General features: G+C 49.1%; 2 protein-coding genes across 3 annotated transcripts in view; one reads left to right on the top strand and one right to left on the bottom strand.

Annotated features, from left to right (window-relative positions):
* Positions 1–4,581, top strand: part of MGAT4B (alpha-1,3-mannosyl-glycoprotein 4-beta-N-acetylglucosaminyltransferase B) — a 52,822-nt gene extending 48,241 nt beyond the window's left edge. The window contains exons 10-15 of one of the 2 annotated variants that reach the window (XM_063348873.1): positions 159–266; positions 1,216–1,409; positions 1,795–1,873; positions 2,316–2,403; positions 3,409–3,521; positions 3,611–4,578. In XM_063348873.1, coding sequence (XP_063204943.1) covers positions 159–266; positions 1,216–1,409; positions 1,795–1,873; positions 2,316–2,403; positions 3,409–3,521; positions 3,611–3,634 — 606 coding nt within the window. In that variant the 3' untranslated portion in view covers positions 3,635–4,578. Of the gene's footprint in view, positions 1–158; positions 267–1,215; positions 1,410–1,794; positions 1,874–2,315; positions 2,404–3,408; positions 3,522–3,610 lie in introns of both variants that reach the window. The other variant, XM_063348874.1, reaches the window with a different exon arrangement.
* Positions 4,582–4,790: 209 nt separating this feature from the next.
* On the bottom strand, positions 4,791–13,660 carry LOC134521852 (leukotriene C4 synthase-like). The gene is made up of 5 exons (XM_063348875.1): positions 13,310–13,660; positions 8,957–9,056; positions 6,994–7,064; positions 6,188–6,269; positions 4,791–5,924 (listed from the first exon to the last, which is right to left on the bottom strand). Exons 1-5 carry the CDS (start codon positions 13,365–13,367, stop codon positions 5,777–5,779), a joined length of 459 nt encoding a protein of 152 aa, XP_063204945.1. The 5' UTR covers positions 13,368–13,660; the 3' UTR covers positions 4,791–5,776.
* Positions 13,661–16,237: the final 2,577 nt, after the last annotated feature.

The following is a 16,237-nucleotide window of genomic DNA, read 5'->3' as shown; positions in this document are numbered from 1 at the left end:
GCCCCAAAGTGCCGTTAAAAGCCCTCTTGCCAACAAAGGCGCAGAGATGGAGGGTGAGGGCTGTTTCTCACTCCTCTTTCCCTGGGGTTTGGTCATGCCCTTGTCCGTTCCTCCCGCATGGTTTAACCATGGGGCTCTGTGGGGTTGTCTCATTTCAGAAACACTGCGACAGGCAGAAGGCAAACCTGAGGATCCGCTTCAAGCCCTCGCTCTTCCAGCACGTGGGAACCCACTCCTCCTTGGCTGGGAAGATACAGAAGCTGAAGGTAAGTACCAGCTGCCTCTTCAAGCTGCAGATGCCCTTTCTGCCAGGCCCGGCCTCCAGGCACACGGGAACTGGCTGCTTTTGGGGTGGGGACATCAGTGACAGCAACTGCTGGGATGGTGGCGGCTGGATTTCTGTGCAGTAGTTGTGTTTTATTCTGAATTACAGTGAGCTCCTGTAGCTCTTGCTTGTCAGCATGGCAGTGACATGTACCAAGAGTCGCTGCAAGCTTTTAAGCCTTGGTACTGGTCCAGGCCACCCATCCTGAGTGTCGAACCATGGTCCGGTCAAGTGATTTCAAAGCATCTAGTGAAAAACCCTGGAGAGATGACTCCTGGGTTGCTCTGACTTCCTTCCCACCCCGCTCCTTGTTCCTGGGATTTGCTGTTACGCAAACTTGAGCTTGCTGTGTAAGAGCTTGAATTGTTTGTGTGTGTTTAAACATCAACAAAACCAAACTTCCCACAGCTATACGTGCAGGTCCTGTAGACACGCATCCCTGGGCTGTCCTCAGTCCTGTGTCTGTCCAGTCCCCAGGTGAAGGATGGTGTAATCCAGTTTGTACCACAGTGCAGTGCCCATCAGGCCATGTAATCCATTTTATGCTATTGTCAGCCTCCCAGCCACCTTCTCCTCGGGTGTGAGGACTGTTTGCAGTGCTCCTGGGGTGGGGACAGGGGTTCGAGGATGCTTGGGCAATGAGGGGCTCTTTGGTGCCAGATCACAGTGCAGAGCAGTGGTGCTTCTTTGTGCTGCCTCTCCTGACGTTGTGTCCTCCTGGGATACACATTCCCCTGGTACCTTCCCCAGATGACTTCCATCGCTCACCCTTCTGCACGGTGCAAATCGAGAGCTTTTAGTTTGGGGTGCCTTGTTGCTGTGACTCTTGTTCCTTATGGGCAAGAGCAGCTCGTGACCCTTTTCTGCCCTTTTGCTTTGCCCCCACCAAGGACAAGGACTTTGGCAAGCAGGCCCTGCGGAAAGAGCATGTCAACCCCCCTGCAGAGGTGAGCACCAGCCTGAAAACCTACCAGCACTTCACCTTGGAGAAGGCTTACCTGCGGGAGGACTTCTTCTGGGCCTTCACTCCCACAGCCGGAGACTTCATCAGATTCAGGTTCTTCAAGCCGCTCCGCATTGAAAGGCAAGTGCCTGGGGGTTTTGGTGACAGGGGACATGAGGACAGCCTGGAATGTGAGGAGACACTTTCCTTTCACTATTCTGCCTCATGTTGAATTTTCTGCATGCCTTCTGCTCCCAAGGAGAGGGAGCAGTGCTCTTCCAAGGGCAGGATAATTTGACCCTTTTTTGGTGGGGCCATGTCTGCTGGAGCCCTTTGCTTTCCCGCAGCTGTGAGCAATCTACTGTTTGCTAATCTGGCACAGGTGGTCTTGTTACAAACCATGTGCCTGTGGGCTTTTTGGGAAGGTGCATGTGAGGTTGAGCTGTTTGATAGTTCAGCTGGGGTGAAAGCCGTCATGTCCCCCTTCACTCAATGTGGGTTTCTATGGCTTTGGTCTTTGTCGCAGGTTCTTCTTCCGCAGCGGGAACATTGAGCACCCAGAAGACAAACTCTTCAATACGACTGTGGAGGTTTTGCCGTTTGACGTAAGTGTTTTATTGAGAATTGAGATGGGGGTGGAGTGGGAAGCGAAAGAGGTTTGAGAAAAGGGAGCTGCTTAAAGCCTCAGGAAAAGCTTTACAAGAGGCATTGCCTTTGAGAGGTGGTGGCTGGGAACCAGGGAGTCACGCCTGGTGTGGTACCACCTTGGGAGCAGGGATGCTGTGCTGAGCAGTTGCTGTGGGAGCCATCCATGGCTGCAGAGGGGATGCTCAAATGGAGGGGACGGAGCCAGGGTAGTGCAGTGGAAGCAGCAGCATGAGGGCAGCAGATGTCCTCCTGGTTTGGGGCTTGAGGCTCGGGGTGCCAGGCAGGGGGAAAGATGCCAAGGGCTGCTGGCAAGGGCAGCGCTGGGGCTGCTGCTGTTGCCTGGGGCTTTTGGGTGGCTCTTACCACTGGCCTTGTGCAGAGCTCCTCTCCTTCCCACAGAGCCTGCAGTCGGATAAGGAAGCCTTGCAGGAGGGAAGAGGCACAGCCGTCAAATACCGCAGGACGCCAGATGGCTACATACAGATAGGTACAGCAGGGTGCGGGGTCGTAAACTGCCCCTTGCGTTTGATAATACAGCCCATAGCCTCACCCTCAAGTGAATCGAGACCCTTAGTGCTGTTTACTTGGCAACGAGTAATTTCTGCTTGCCAGGAGCCAGGTTGGAATTGGATTTAATTGTCACTGTCTCCTCTCTTCCACTGCCCTCCCTCCCCTCTTAGACTAGGTGTCCTCTTCAGGTAGTTTCCAGTCCTGTGTTTCTGCCTGTCTCTGCTCAGAGCTGGGACCAAATTATTCGGATCATCCATTTGCCTAACCTGGTGGTAAAAACTTCCACCGCGGGCAATTTCGTGATCTCAGCCTGTCTCAGTACTCGCACCACTTGCAGCTTGGACTTTATCTCCTGCCACCTGACTTTGTTTTAGTGCTTTGTCCTGCCCTTGGACAAGAGCGAGGGACTGCAGCCTATGGGGACCCAGTGGTGTGTGGTAAAGCCCTGGTGTCCCTGCTAAGACGACTTCTTTGGGTTTTTTTTAAGTAGACAAATAAAAGAAAAATTCCCTGGCATGCATAGCTTTTTGCCTCTTTAGCATTCCTCTGCATGCTGTCTGTTTTCTCCCAGTGGCATTTAAAAAAAAAAAAATTAAAAAAAAAAATCACACCTGAAAATGGAACACAGCAACAGGCTGCAACTTTTCCAAAACTATAGATATAAGACTTGCCTCCGTGGCGTGGATCCTGAACCGACCCTTATCTCTTACAGGACAGTGCTGCCATCAGTCCGCTCTGCTCCCCTTTCGCACAGCAGTGATATTTAGCCAAATACTCCCCGTTTCGTTCTGCGTAGCTGATGTTTTGTGCCCCTCAGTGTAGCATTTTGCACTGTATTGCCCTCCACGCTGCTGGCTTTCAGCCCATGTCTCTGGTGTCAGGGCGCCGCGCGCAGGGGCTGCCATGGCTGCTCCTGGTCCCCTCAGTGGGGGCTGGCTGCCAGGGGACTGTCCCCATGTCACCCGTATGCTCTCCCCGCCAGGCTCCTTCTCCAAGGGCGTCGCGGAGGGTGAGGTGGACCCATCCTTTGGGCCGCTGGAGGCCATCAGGCTGTCCATCCAGACCGACTCCCCGGTGTGGATCATCCTGAGCGAGGTAAGCCAGGCTTTGTCACCCGAGCCCGGGGCTCCCCGCCGCCATCCCCCCCACGGCTTCTCTCTGATCCCAGCCCTCTCTCCTTGCAGATTTTTATCAAAAAAGCGGAGTGACACGGGCATGAGGAAGGGTGGACACGCGTGGATCCCCGGTCCTGCTCCCTCCCCTCCTGCTCCCTCCTCCCCGCGGCGCCTCGCCCGGGCACAAAGACAGCCATGCCGGCGAGGCACGGGCCCGGCTGCCAGGAGGCGGCACAGGCCGACGGGCCTTGGCAAAGGGGCTGCCAGGACGGCACCACCATCCCCAGCCGGTGCTGCGGGGCCAGGACGGTGTCTTCTCCGGAAGAAAAGCAAAAAGCAAAACCCAGTATGCCATGCGGAGGGCTGGCTTCGCTCCCCGCCCCAGCAAGGCCTGGGCGCTTCCCTCAGCCCCTCACAGCTGCATGGCTGCCAGGCGCGTCCCTGCCTGACACAATGGACAGTTTTGGGATCAGGATGAGCTTTAGCAAGCGTGGGGACTACAAGCACCTTCAGCCCAGGACAGGGCAATCGCTGGCTGTATTTGGAGACAGAGTAGGGGTGGGGGGGGCTTGGTCATGTTGAGTCCTGCCAGGATGGAGATGGCCAGCGACCAAGATCTGCCTTGCCTTCACCCAGGCAATGGCCCTGGCCACAGCTGAGGATTAAGCGAGGTGAAGATTGACCCTCCTTCGGTGGAGGAGGAACAAATCCAAAGGGGTTGGAGCTATGAGTATGGCAGGGAAAACAAAAAGAAAAAAATAAAATACGCCACACTGTGCCTGCCAGCATCGAACACAGCCCCTTAACTCACGGTGAAGTCTCCAGTGTCTTCATGCCTTGAGATTGAGTGCAGAAACCATCTTTTTAAATAACTTTTTCAGTTATTGATAGGTGTGAAATTTTTTTTGGGGGGGGGAAAAAAGGAGAACTAGCCCAGTTCAAAAATAGTAGGGATTAGTGTAAATCCCAATGTCTCTTCAGCTATACACTGGAATGCATTATACTACTTTAATGTGCTGTATTTTTTATTATTGGATACATTTGATTTTTCAAGTACATCTCTCTATATAAATATATAAAATAATGTGCACTGTAATAAAAGCTGAATTTAAACCTTTGGTGCGGTGGTGAGAGTCACTGGCAGCGGGGAGGCGCCTGATCGGGCTCTGCCTGCCCATTCCCCTCCCCAGGACCATGCGTGTCCCCGAGGGAGGGCAGGGACCAGCTGGAGCCCCTACACCTGAAACGCAGCCATTCCTCAGCGCTCACCAGTACCCGATACTCCCAAAGCATCGCTCGTGCTGGGGAAAGCACTTAGAGCAGCCCAGGGGGGAGGCTGCTGTTTTTGCCCCAGCATCACAGAAACCTTTAGCAGTTATTAAAAACGGAAAGGTTGGTCAGCTCTTTCCTCAGCAGGGCCCAAGGAAGGCACTTGGGCAACTGTATGCCCGAGGGTGCACTTGTGCAACAGTTGTTTTACAAAATATGTTGCTTTTTTTTCTTCCCGCATACAACTTCGCAAGGAGTTGCCTAGGTGATGCCTGCTTTAGTTACCTGCGAATGCTGAGTTTGCAGTGGGGGTTGAAATCTAGAGAGAGGGGGCAAAATCCTTCCCGTGGGTTGGTGATAAGTGAAATCAGGGCCGAGTCAAGACCATTCAAACCAACACCAAACACAGAAATTAGCATTTGACTAGAGTCAGGCTTTTTTTCCCAAAGCTTGGATAAGGGTTTTGACAAGTTTACCCACCCTTTCAAGTTAGTTTTAATAACAGCAGCTTTTCCCATGCAACCCATTCCCCTAACCTTCAGATGTTATCACACATGGTTCCTGAGCACCTTTGACAATCACAGGTGATTTCTACTGAGAAAAGGAATTTATTTTTTATATATCCATGATGTGATCCTTCAACATAGATCATCAGAGCAGTAAGGAGTGATGACAGCTTATGGGTTCACCCACGGTCCACGAGACCGAGCCAAAGGCATTAGAGGTTTTAGAGCAGAAAGTGCTACAAAACCCGGCTGTGAAGCCCACGGGCAGAGGCTGGGCAGTGTTCGCTAGAAGCGACGTTATCTCTGAGGAGCAGAGCTTTGCAAGCAGAGGGGTGCCAGCGTCCACCTCCCTTCAAAGGTAAGCACAGAGCTGGGGAGATATGTCGTCTCTGACCGTGCCACACAACTCCCTCCCCTCCGCCGAGGGCCAGCAGCGGTTTTGGGAGAGCGGTGGTGCCACTTACCAGGCACCGAGCAGCTGGAGGGACTGCACCAGCGCTGCCGTCCATGCAGAGGAGCCAGGCAGCAAGAAGTGTGCCAGGAGCCCGGCCACCGCCAGCCCCAGCAGCAGCCAGAGCAGCCGGGCACTGGCATAGAGTGGCCCCAACCTGTGCAGGGAGCAAACATCATCAGACACCACCTGCCAACATGCTGGTGAGGACTTTGGTGTCCCCCATTCTCCTCTGGGACACTGCTGGGGAAGAGCTGGTGGGGCCACGAGCGTGCAGGGGCAGGAGAGGAGGAGAAGGGGGTGATGCAAACCCACCTTCAGCCCCACCCGTGGGAAGGAAACCTGCCCCGGGGGACGCATCCTGCACCCAGCCTCCCTGGGTGGTTTGGGGTGCCCACAGCCCCGGCCGGGTATACTAACCGTCCTTGCGCAGCCGCAGCGTATCCCTGAAAATACTTGAAGCGGGTGTAGAGGTACAGCAGCCCACACACGGCAGCCACACCTGTGGGGGAGAGGGGAGCCAAGTCCTGATGGGTCTGGGGGTCCCTGGATGCTGCCAGAGCTGCAGCCCAGCTCAGTCACCCATGCCCCCCACCGCCACCCCCCACCCCAGCTTGCCCCTGCAGAGGGGGCATGGCCACAACGCTGTGGGACTTTAAACCGGTTTTCTTCCTTCTCTCTTTGTGAGGGATGAACTTCCCTGCCCCAAAAAGTTGCCCCAGGAGGACTTGGGTTTGCAACGCTCCCTTCCATGGTCCTTCCTCACATCTTCCCCATGGCAGCAGCTGAATCCCTGAAACCCACTTGGTACGGGATGGACGGTGGATGACTAATTGTTTGGGTTATGGTTTCTCATTCTGACATAGCGATTTGGGTATCATGTTTAGCTCTGCTTCAGCTTGCTGCCACCCTGGCGCCGCGCGGCAGCCTGACCTTATCTAAGAGATACAGCTTGGGGGACAGCAGGCTCTGGCGAAGGAGCACTGGCTGCCGATGCCACCAAACTTCTCCTCTGGGCAGGAGACCCGCTCGGCTGCTACCAGCGGCTTCATGCACACTGGAGCTGGGGCACTCCTTAGTCCATCCAGCCAAAGGGGAACTTCGCTTTCCCCGTGTAACAGCCTCACGGGGACAGATGGGACGTGCCTGAGTCACAATGGGATTTAAATTGGGGTTTCTTTGGTTTGTGCATGTGGTTTGGGCTGGGGTTCCCCATCCCGCCTTACCTTGATGGAAGAAGATTCCAGCAACCCAGAGGAGTGAGACAAAGATCGGGAAGTACTCTGCGCAATTCACCCTGGTGAGAACCGGAGATGAGAGTTAAAACTGCACCCTTGTACGGCAGAAACCAGTTAACGGAGGCCAGAGGGGTGAGCTGGAAGCACACGTCAGAGCAAAACGAAAGGGCTGATAAGAAACATTGATGTGCTGTGCTGGGGAGAAAGGGCCTTTTCTGTGACCAAGGACACACAATATCTGTATTTTAGAGAAGAAAAGCACCCAAACAACACACAGCGTTCATCTCACCCGCGTTCACATGGACCTCGCAATGACGAGCTGTGGCTGAGATGGAGATTTGTCTTTGCTGGACCCTCAAAGGCTCCATCCTCGGCCCCACACACGGCGCCTTCACAGACATCAAGTGCAGCTACAGCTTAGAAGCTGCAGGGGTAGAGGTTCCTTGATATTATTTAAGGAGCATTCTCTTCCCCTTGGGCAAGCACAGCTCAAATTTGGGTGTCACACAAGTCATGCTGCAAGAAGGAGCCTTCTCCCAGACTTAAATCAGCAGAAGGTGATCAGATCTGCAGCCAGGTTTTCTTTTCTTCCTCCCTTTTTCTTTTACAGACAAAAAGGCAGATTTTCTACAACAAAGGACAGTGGGAACTACGCTAAAGACAATGTTGTTTGTTTTTTTTCTTGATTTCTCCTACATTTTACCATTCCCTAAGAAATTTAATCTTAAATTTGGCCACAAATTTACCAAGCCTCAGGGAATGGAGCCAGATTGGGAGCTGGAAAAAGTCTGAAGAACCTTACACTGCAAATGCAGTTCGAGCCTCAGCGAGGGGAGGCTGCCAGGCTTCCACGAGTGAGTAACAAGTCAATACCTTTCTCCCCCCCCCGCTTTCTTTTTTATTTTTTTAATATATCAAAACAAATTATCCATTTGTATCCTTCTCCACAGGGAGAAGAATAAAGGGATGAAAAAGCACACAATGAAGAAATACCGTCCTCAAACTCAAGTTCCCTGAGGTTGCCGCCTCTGCAGAATATAGCGGAGGGCTTCCCGGCACGCCGGAGCCCACAGCACGACTCTGTTAACACACGGCCCGCTATTTAATTAAAAGCCTCATCAACAGCTACCCAGCTAGCAAAGGCTGATGCCTCCCATGCAGGCTGGCCTTTCACCGCATTGCAAAAGGACCAAAGCGGGTGTTTTTGTCACTCCACAAATGTTTGCTGCACGCTGGCAAGGAAACGCAGCTGCTTTGTTCAGGATTTAGTGCCGCGCTCGAGCTACCCTTCAAACCACCTCCGGCCATTCCTTTGACTCGCTTATGAAACAGCACGACTGAGATGAAAGACGGAATCTGGTCCTTGCTGGAAGCCAAAGGGATCCGTGAACGTTTCCAGTTTAGCTCCAGCATTACTCTCTCCGTAGGAACAGAGCAAAAAGAAACAGCCCCCGGCATGGGCCCGCGAGTGCCGACTCTCACGGTACAATGGCTTAAAAAAGGGAAAAAAAATTAAAACGTCCTCGTAGCTGGTCCTGCCAGCAAGGCCCTTTGCTTCAGTTCAACAGCAAAAACATACAAGCAAACATTAGGTTGCTAATATAGCTTCAGCTACTCTCACAATTTGGAGCCAACATCAATGTAAAATTTAATTACTGTAATGCATTAATGCTCAGCACCTCTTCCATACAGCCACTAATTAGTAATTTGGCTGCCTCTCACGATGCCAGAAGGAGGATTATCATGGATGGACAGAAACACTCCAGCCAGAGCAAAGTGCTCCAAATCCAAACTCAGATCTCTGGATGCAAAGCATTAAAAAAAATACTAATCTAGTATCAGCAGCAGTAAGTGAAGAGGTGACTTGAGGGTGACTTCAGTCTTTCCTGGTAGTGACATTTGACTCAAGTCATCTCTAGACGGAGTCACCTCAGAAAAGCCAAAACCTTACTGGGCTCTGAAGATCCGCTCAAATTCAGGGTGACCTCTTGTCTCAGGAGGGGAGATCTTGTATTTCCGTCGGGCATAGATCACCTGCAGCGCGAAATAGGCTAAAAAAAAAAAAAAAAAAAAAGAACACAGGAACAGTAACAGACCAGCAGCATTTCATTTGGCCAAGCTTTATCTGGCTTGAAATCAAGCAAGCGGTTAGAGGAAAAGAGCTGATACTGTCTAGGTTCATAGTCCAGGGCTGTCACACACAACCTGGAATAAATGTGCCATTTATTTCACGCCCGTACTGTAAACCCAGATTTGGTTATCCCGCAGAGCCGAGGTGCTCGCCGGCGTTTGCATAGTCCCACGCAGCAGCAGAGCCCTGGGTGCTGCTCCCCAGCAGATCAAACACACCTGGCAAGGCCGGCAACGCACAGTAAATCCTTACTGAGTCCGCACCCCCCCCAGAATTGTTATTCTTTTTTTAATCTCACGCTCTGGATTCAGAGTGTCGGTACCCCCTCAGCCAGTCTGATGGGAATAACGCGTAACCTCTCCCGCTACACCCAGCGGGCACAAAGCTTTTGTACAAGGGCAGCACCGTGCCCCAGAGCAGCGTCAAAACTGTGAAGCACTGGGATATCATTAAGTCAGTTAGAGATGCTCTTAGTCGTGGCAGTCGAAGGAAATGGGGAAGGGGATGATTATTTCCTCCACTTCGCTCCTGCAGGGCAGCCCCAAGGCTTGAGCCGTTCAGACTGCTGTCAGCCTGTGCCATTTTGGGCCGAGGCACTAACCTTGTGTCTGCTACATCCCTCCTTTGTACATCTGTAAGGGACACTGAAAGTCACTACAAAACGACAAGAAGTTGTTAACAGGAAGATTTGGACCTTTTCACTATTTGATGAAAGTTCTTACTCCCACGGGTGACTGCTGATGTTTCGAGTGTTTCTATTTAGGCGCACTACTGTATTGTTGCCTTTATTGAAAATGAGAATTCTCATACAGGAGAAAACAAAATATAAAACCCAGTTACTTCGGTGGCTGTGGCATCGTGCTGCTCAGCGCGTCACTTGGATTAGCAAGGTCCTAACGCAGCAGCATTTCCAGAGCATCGAACAGAGAGCCAAGGAGCCAGGCTGCAAGGATGCCTTGTGGACTGTCCAACAAAGATGATAAGAGCAGAACAGCAGGAGAGAGAAGGAAAGTAGGGACAGATGTTGCAAGATTAAAGACAAGACAGATCCGCGTGTGCCTGCAGAAAAGCATTAGAACATATGTAGAAGAAAAGGGAATTAGAAATGTAAATAATCTGATGCTGCGTGACCTGCGTATTACACAACGTACTATCCATTTAAATACACAGACACTCATTTAAGAGAACACCCACGTGTTCTAGCATCTTCCACACTGAGTGCAGTGACCCAGCCCTAAACGAGAGGTGCTGGGGGAGAAAGGTGGGGAGGGACGAGTTTGCTTTTCCCCCCCCCGATTCATGTGCATCACATTGATTACGGTCAAGGGTGAGGATACGGTCCTGCTCCTGAGACGCGGCCAGGTGAAATACAGCGTCCTCTCCCTGAAACCAGAGCACTTGCTCTACGGTAACTCACAGCTGGCCACACAGCGGCAGCTGGCAGAGCTCTGGGGAAAAGACGAGGCAAGTGTGATGGCCCACCCCGTTACCTCCTCTTCGCATCAGATAAGCGCATCTCTCCCACGCAACTATTTAGTGCTCTCAGGGTTCATCCCAGCCACCTCTCAAGAAACGGGCTGAGCTAAATAAAGTTACTGCATTGTGCTGGGCGACGGTCTTCATCCCGCTTCATGCCATCTGCACCCTTCCTAACGTCGCATTCTCGCGACTGATGAGCATGGCAAGAATAGCTTCAGACCCAACCCCTCCATCAACTCAATGCTTAACATCTTGCTTGTATACAGGGACAAATATCCAGGCAAATCCCACAACAGAACCCTTATGCTTAGGGAGGGATAATACATAAAACCACCACGCAAGAGGAGGAAGGGCCGTTCGGAGGATGGCTACCTGTCCTCCAAACCTGGCACAGGGGGGGAGCGTTAAGGGTGAAGAATCACCCTCCCAAAGCACTTCTCAGAACGAGGTGTTGGAAATACCCCCGCTGCACAAGCCTTCTCAGCATGGACATTTAGGGAAAAGAGTTCAACCTACTTTGCAGAACCTTTCAAACTGATTTTTTTTTTTTTGTGATCCATGTCCCGAAGTTAAACTCCTGTGTGGAATCCCACACAGCTCTCAGAGGCTGAGCCATCCCTGCACTCTGCTCCTCAGGGGAAGCATCAGCCAGACCTTCGCTCTCTATTTGATTATGTCCACAAACTTGTCAAGCCATATTATAGCCGATACCCACCACATTTGAGTGAACCTGGCAAACAAGCTCTGTGGGGACTGACCCACAGTGACAGCGCATAAGCTTTGTTTTCTTTGAAGCCATAAAAAAAAATAGTGGGGGGGGAAATAACAACTGTGGTAGCATTGTTCTGCTCTCCGGTACAGTGTTCAACTGTTCAATGCAGGGGCATGTTATCTACAGAGCATTAAACTCAGCGCTTCACTGAACTAAATTAACTAAATTAAAAAGGGGAAAGTTACTTGAAAGAACGCGGAAACCGTGGGCTCCCAGAGAATTCAGAAGAAAATAAAAAGCAACCAACACTGCACTAAGCTTGGCCATGACATTGTGTCTCCTGCATCAGGACGTGATGGAAGTTTTTGTACATAGAGTGAACGTCGGCGTTTCGGTGCTCTGCCTTCTCGGAACGAATCTCAGATCTGTAACTCACCTACAGAACGTCCTTTCAAAACACGCAAGAAAAGCTACTGCACAGCTCCAAGTCAAGGTGACACCAGCACACGTATTTCTTACTAGTGAAGAGAAAGGAGACACGTAGCACCTTGTAATTGCTCCTCAGCTTCCCATGCAGAGACCATAAAAGGAGGCTACTTTGTCCGATCTACCGTAGATAAGAGGGTACCGATACTTGCTATTTATCTGCTGGTTTCGCACCCATTTCCCCTTTCCATAGCATGAAAGCAACATGCCTAGGGTGCGACTTCTAAAAAACTACTTGAAGTTCTGATTAAACAAATCTGTTTGAGACCAAACTGCTATCTAGGGATTTGCTGCTGAGGGTTTCCTAACAGAAAGGGCTTAGCAACCTTTCAGTAGCTCAGTTTCAGGTTTTCTCCATGCCTTCTCTTTGCACAATAAACACTCCCTCCATCCCCGCTTAGTTTAATAACAAAAAAAAAAAAAAAAAAAAAATCAGAAGTATCTTCCATTTGTAGTTGCTGATATTTCTCTGTAAATGGAGAGGAAATCACTGATAATTCAGAAATCTTGCACTCTATTCTTCATGTAGCATATTTGTGTTTTAAATAATGCTCATATTAAGAGATTTATCATCTGATGGCTAAAATACATCAGGCTGCTCAGAGATTCACATCCATTTGTAAGTAAAGAGGTGTGATAGCTCTACAGTCAATTAATTCAGCAACAAAAAAACCCCACAAACAAACCTTCCCTCATAGAAACATGCAGATTTTAATAAAATGGCACTCTGTCCCCACCCCGGGCAGGGGCAGCGTCCCCTTTCCTGACCCTCCCGAAGCCCAAGGGGGAGACGCTTTGCCCAAAGGACCCGCACGATTAAACACAAGAAGCAGACAGAGCTTGGCAACGCGGCTGCTTCTTTCTAAACAGCCTAAACCCGACGCATCTATTTAAATTACGAGAAGTCGCTGAGTTTCCCTGAAGACGTCTGCGTCTATTTCTGACCAGAAGGGCTTGCATTAGTTTCCAAATTACTGCGTGCTGTCAACTCCTCTTGTCATCTGCTCCGTGCAGCTGAGCTATATGAATTGAACACATAGCAGTATTGGTCACAGAGGAGAAAGACACGTTTACAAGATGCTCTTTTCCACGTACATGCGACATACGTTTGTACACTGGTCTCTTCATCAGCATATTTACTAACCCGCCTCTATTTCTGCTACCTCCAGCCACTCTAAGATACAACTTACCTGCTAAAATTCAGTCACAAAGTATTTTACTTTAAAGACATTCTATTGTTGAAATCGCTCTAACTTTAAAACTTAAATTTCATTTCCTTCTAGGATGCTGGCGGACCATTTTAGTCCCTATTAAATAACGAACATCTCCGGCGTGACACTCCCCCCATCAATGGCCAAACTTTTGCATGATTTTACCATGTTGACAAACAGCAACGTTCATTCCGCAGAGACTCCAAGCAAAATACAGGAACCGAGTTCCCCAAAGTTTAATACGATTAGCTTAACGCTACCTGGCGTTATATAAAGGACATTTACCTTGCTCCAGGACTCCCAGAACCGTGACAGTGGCCAGCAGGTCTACCTGATTTCTCATGGTGCTGACGGGGGAGAGCAAAACCCCGGCCAGGTGTGACGCGCTGCTCTCCAGCCCTCTCTCCCCCACCACTGCACGCCCCACAATGGAGCCCTCTTACTCTTCTGCACCAACGCGTGTTTCCTCCACCCCACGTTAACTCTCGCCACGCCACACCGCTTTCCCAAGCAGCCAGCCGTCAGAAAACATCTATTCGAGACAAGTGCCTTCTGCTGAACGACGTAACAGCAGAAGTTTTGTGCGCTCAAACCGTGAAATTCTTGCTATTATATTTACAAGATTCTGTACCACGATGGAATCATACATTGCCAGCAAGCGAAAGATGATTGGAACTTTCCCAGCCTTTCTATCGCTAGTTTTAATCAGCTCTAAAGTATCTAAATTATGCATGAGGTTGTAAATGCTCGTTAATAATTTTTACAAGTTAATGACATGGCCTTTTGCTCTGACTCCAAATAGTGGAGTTGACCGTATGAAAGATTTTCTAGACTTCAGCTGGAATAAACTCAACTCTGTTAGTGGATTCTGAATTATTATTTTAAGAGCGCTCAGATATCTTATCCTATTAATACCCTAACTTTGCCAAATAAAAGTTCTGTTCTTTTCTAGTACTCAGCCACCTTTTGTAGTTTTCTGGTGGTTTTAAAATTCTGCAACACAAACCTTTTTTCCTGGCTAACATATAAAACAAAAGTTCTCAGTTGAGCACGGATGGCAGCATAGGACGCAGGAACACTCAAACCCTCAGAAACGTTACACTGACATCAGAACGGTGACTGTGAAATGTAAAGTTTGAGAACCAGCAGTATTTTAGCACTGAATAACTTTTTTTCCCCCAGTCCACAAAAGCAAAATAAATACGCATCAGTTCAAAAAGTTGCTCCGAAGCACAGGATTACGGATAAAAGACTACTGACTTGGGATTTTAAAACCAAACAGGAGGAAAAAAGCTAAAGAAATGACCAGACCTACAGTTTCTTGCAAGTGGGACACAGTAAGTTTGTTCTTCTGGTTTGGATCATCATCACCTCAAAACCCCATCGTCACAGATTATCAAATTGAACACTTAATTCAAATAGGTAATTGTGCATTTTTTGTAAAACATGCATGTAGAACAGCAAAACCACTCCCTTTCTCTGCAAAACACTCATATGACATGACTTTTGGCTCTCCAGGCTGCCAGCAGACCCAGACTGAAATAGAAATAAAATAATTAACCTTAACAGAATCTATTGGTGAGCCAAGATTTCACCTGGAGTGTCTAACGTGAAAGTCAGAGGGGAAAAGTCACTCGGAGTCTGCTTCTGCTTACACCATTTCAACAAACAATTCAGGCTTTCGAAAACCCTTCCATTACAGAGTTCCATCAGCCTCAGGAAAAACACTAATATCAAGTGGGAAATTAAAAAAAAAAAAAGGAAAGATCAGTTTCTGAGCAGAGGTTGATCACAAGCTGCCACCGACTCCTTAAAATCTCTGGAAACACATGCACGTGCGCATCACTTCAACGGGGGACAGTTTGGGAAGTTTCTGTTTTACTCAACATTAAATACAATGCAGCACTTTTAACGGGACAATAAAGCAAAAGTTAATAAAAGCAGTAACTTCACAGTTCCCCACAGGCTAGAAGCGGCTCATTCCGGTATTGTTACTTATTATTACATTTGGTTCTTCATAAGCTTCTGAAGTTCCGGGTCCCCTCCTCCCCCCAAACACAACGCAAGACTTGCGGAGTAGGAACAGACTCCAAATAGGTACGGCAGGATGAACTCTGCGAGGATATCTGAAGGCTCTGAGCTGGGGCCTTAAACACAACAGGTAATATAATAAGCCACCAACTTCAGTGCTTGGAGGATGATCCTTCAACGTTTGAAGCCAATTAAAATTCTTACTACATAGGGGGATCCTTGAAATTACGGTAAAATGAGTGCAGCCTTAGCAAGAAACGAACGCATGTGTCACGCTTTGCATATTCTTCTTTATCATTACTGCTAAATCTGTGGTTGGAGATATTTGAGATGATAGTTTAGAGCTTAAGACTAGATATCATCAGTTAAGAGGTGCACTTGACAAACAGGAAATACTACATCAATTACCCAATTCTTGGGTCTGCTGCAAGTGGTACATTTCACTGGCAGAACTGCTTTGAAATGTTCGATTCAGAGTAATTAGTCAAGTAATAGCTTGTTAATGAGAACATACTGACATCCAAACACAGGCCACTAAAGCTCGGTTCCTTTGGGCACTGATGGAGCCGCAGATCGTTGCTCTACTTCTCTTTGAACCACCACAGGTGGAAGTGTCCACCTTCAGAGGCTCAACAATCCAGCGGGATCCAAAACACCTATTTTTACCATTACTTTCCACAGCCTCTTCAACCCCCCCAGCTCTCAGCAGTGGCTTAGGGACCTCACCAGACTTCAGCCAAAATCTTCACCCAACTCGCTGCCAGTATTTTGGTCCTTCTTCAGAAACATTAACTCACACTTGCAGTCCACGTTCCTCCTTTCTCAGGCCGTTATTTTTGCGCAATCTGCCTACGTCAAACACACACAGCCTTTGCCTTTTTACAAGTCTCAAGGAAACCAATTTGAACCTTTAAGGCCTGTTATTTTGAGGGAATCTGAGCATATTTTTTGGAACTCTACAACTCTGCACGTGTGAGTAGTTATTAACATCTTTTTCACTAATAACAATAAACCCTGCAGTCGTATTTCCTATCTGAAGGCTTACAGCTACATTTAAAAAAAAAGTCCAGAAGCAGTGGGTGTAGCACAAAGCCTTGTTTTCAAAAATAAAGCTTTCTAAGGTCTCTTTATGCAGTTCTGGCCTGTTTAAATGGACTTTCTGAAACCGTAAGAATTGCTAAG

Source organism: Chroicocephalus ridibundus, chromosome 11 (assembly GCF_963924245.1).
Source record: "Chroicocephalus ridibundus chromosome 11, bChrRid1.1, whole genome shotgun sequence".
Taxonomy (NCBI): Eukaryota; Metazoa; Chordata; class Aves; order Charadriiformes; family Laridae; genus Chroicocephalus; species Chroicocephalus ridibundus.
Note: the sequence above shows the minus strand (reverse complement) of the source record. Positions and strands in the feature narration are given on the sequence as shown.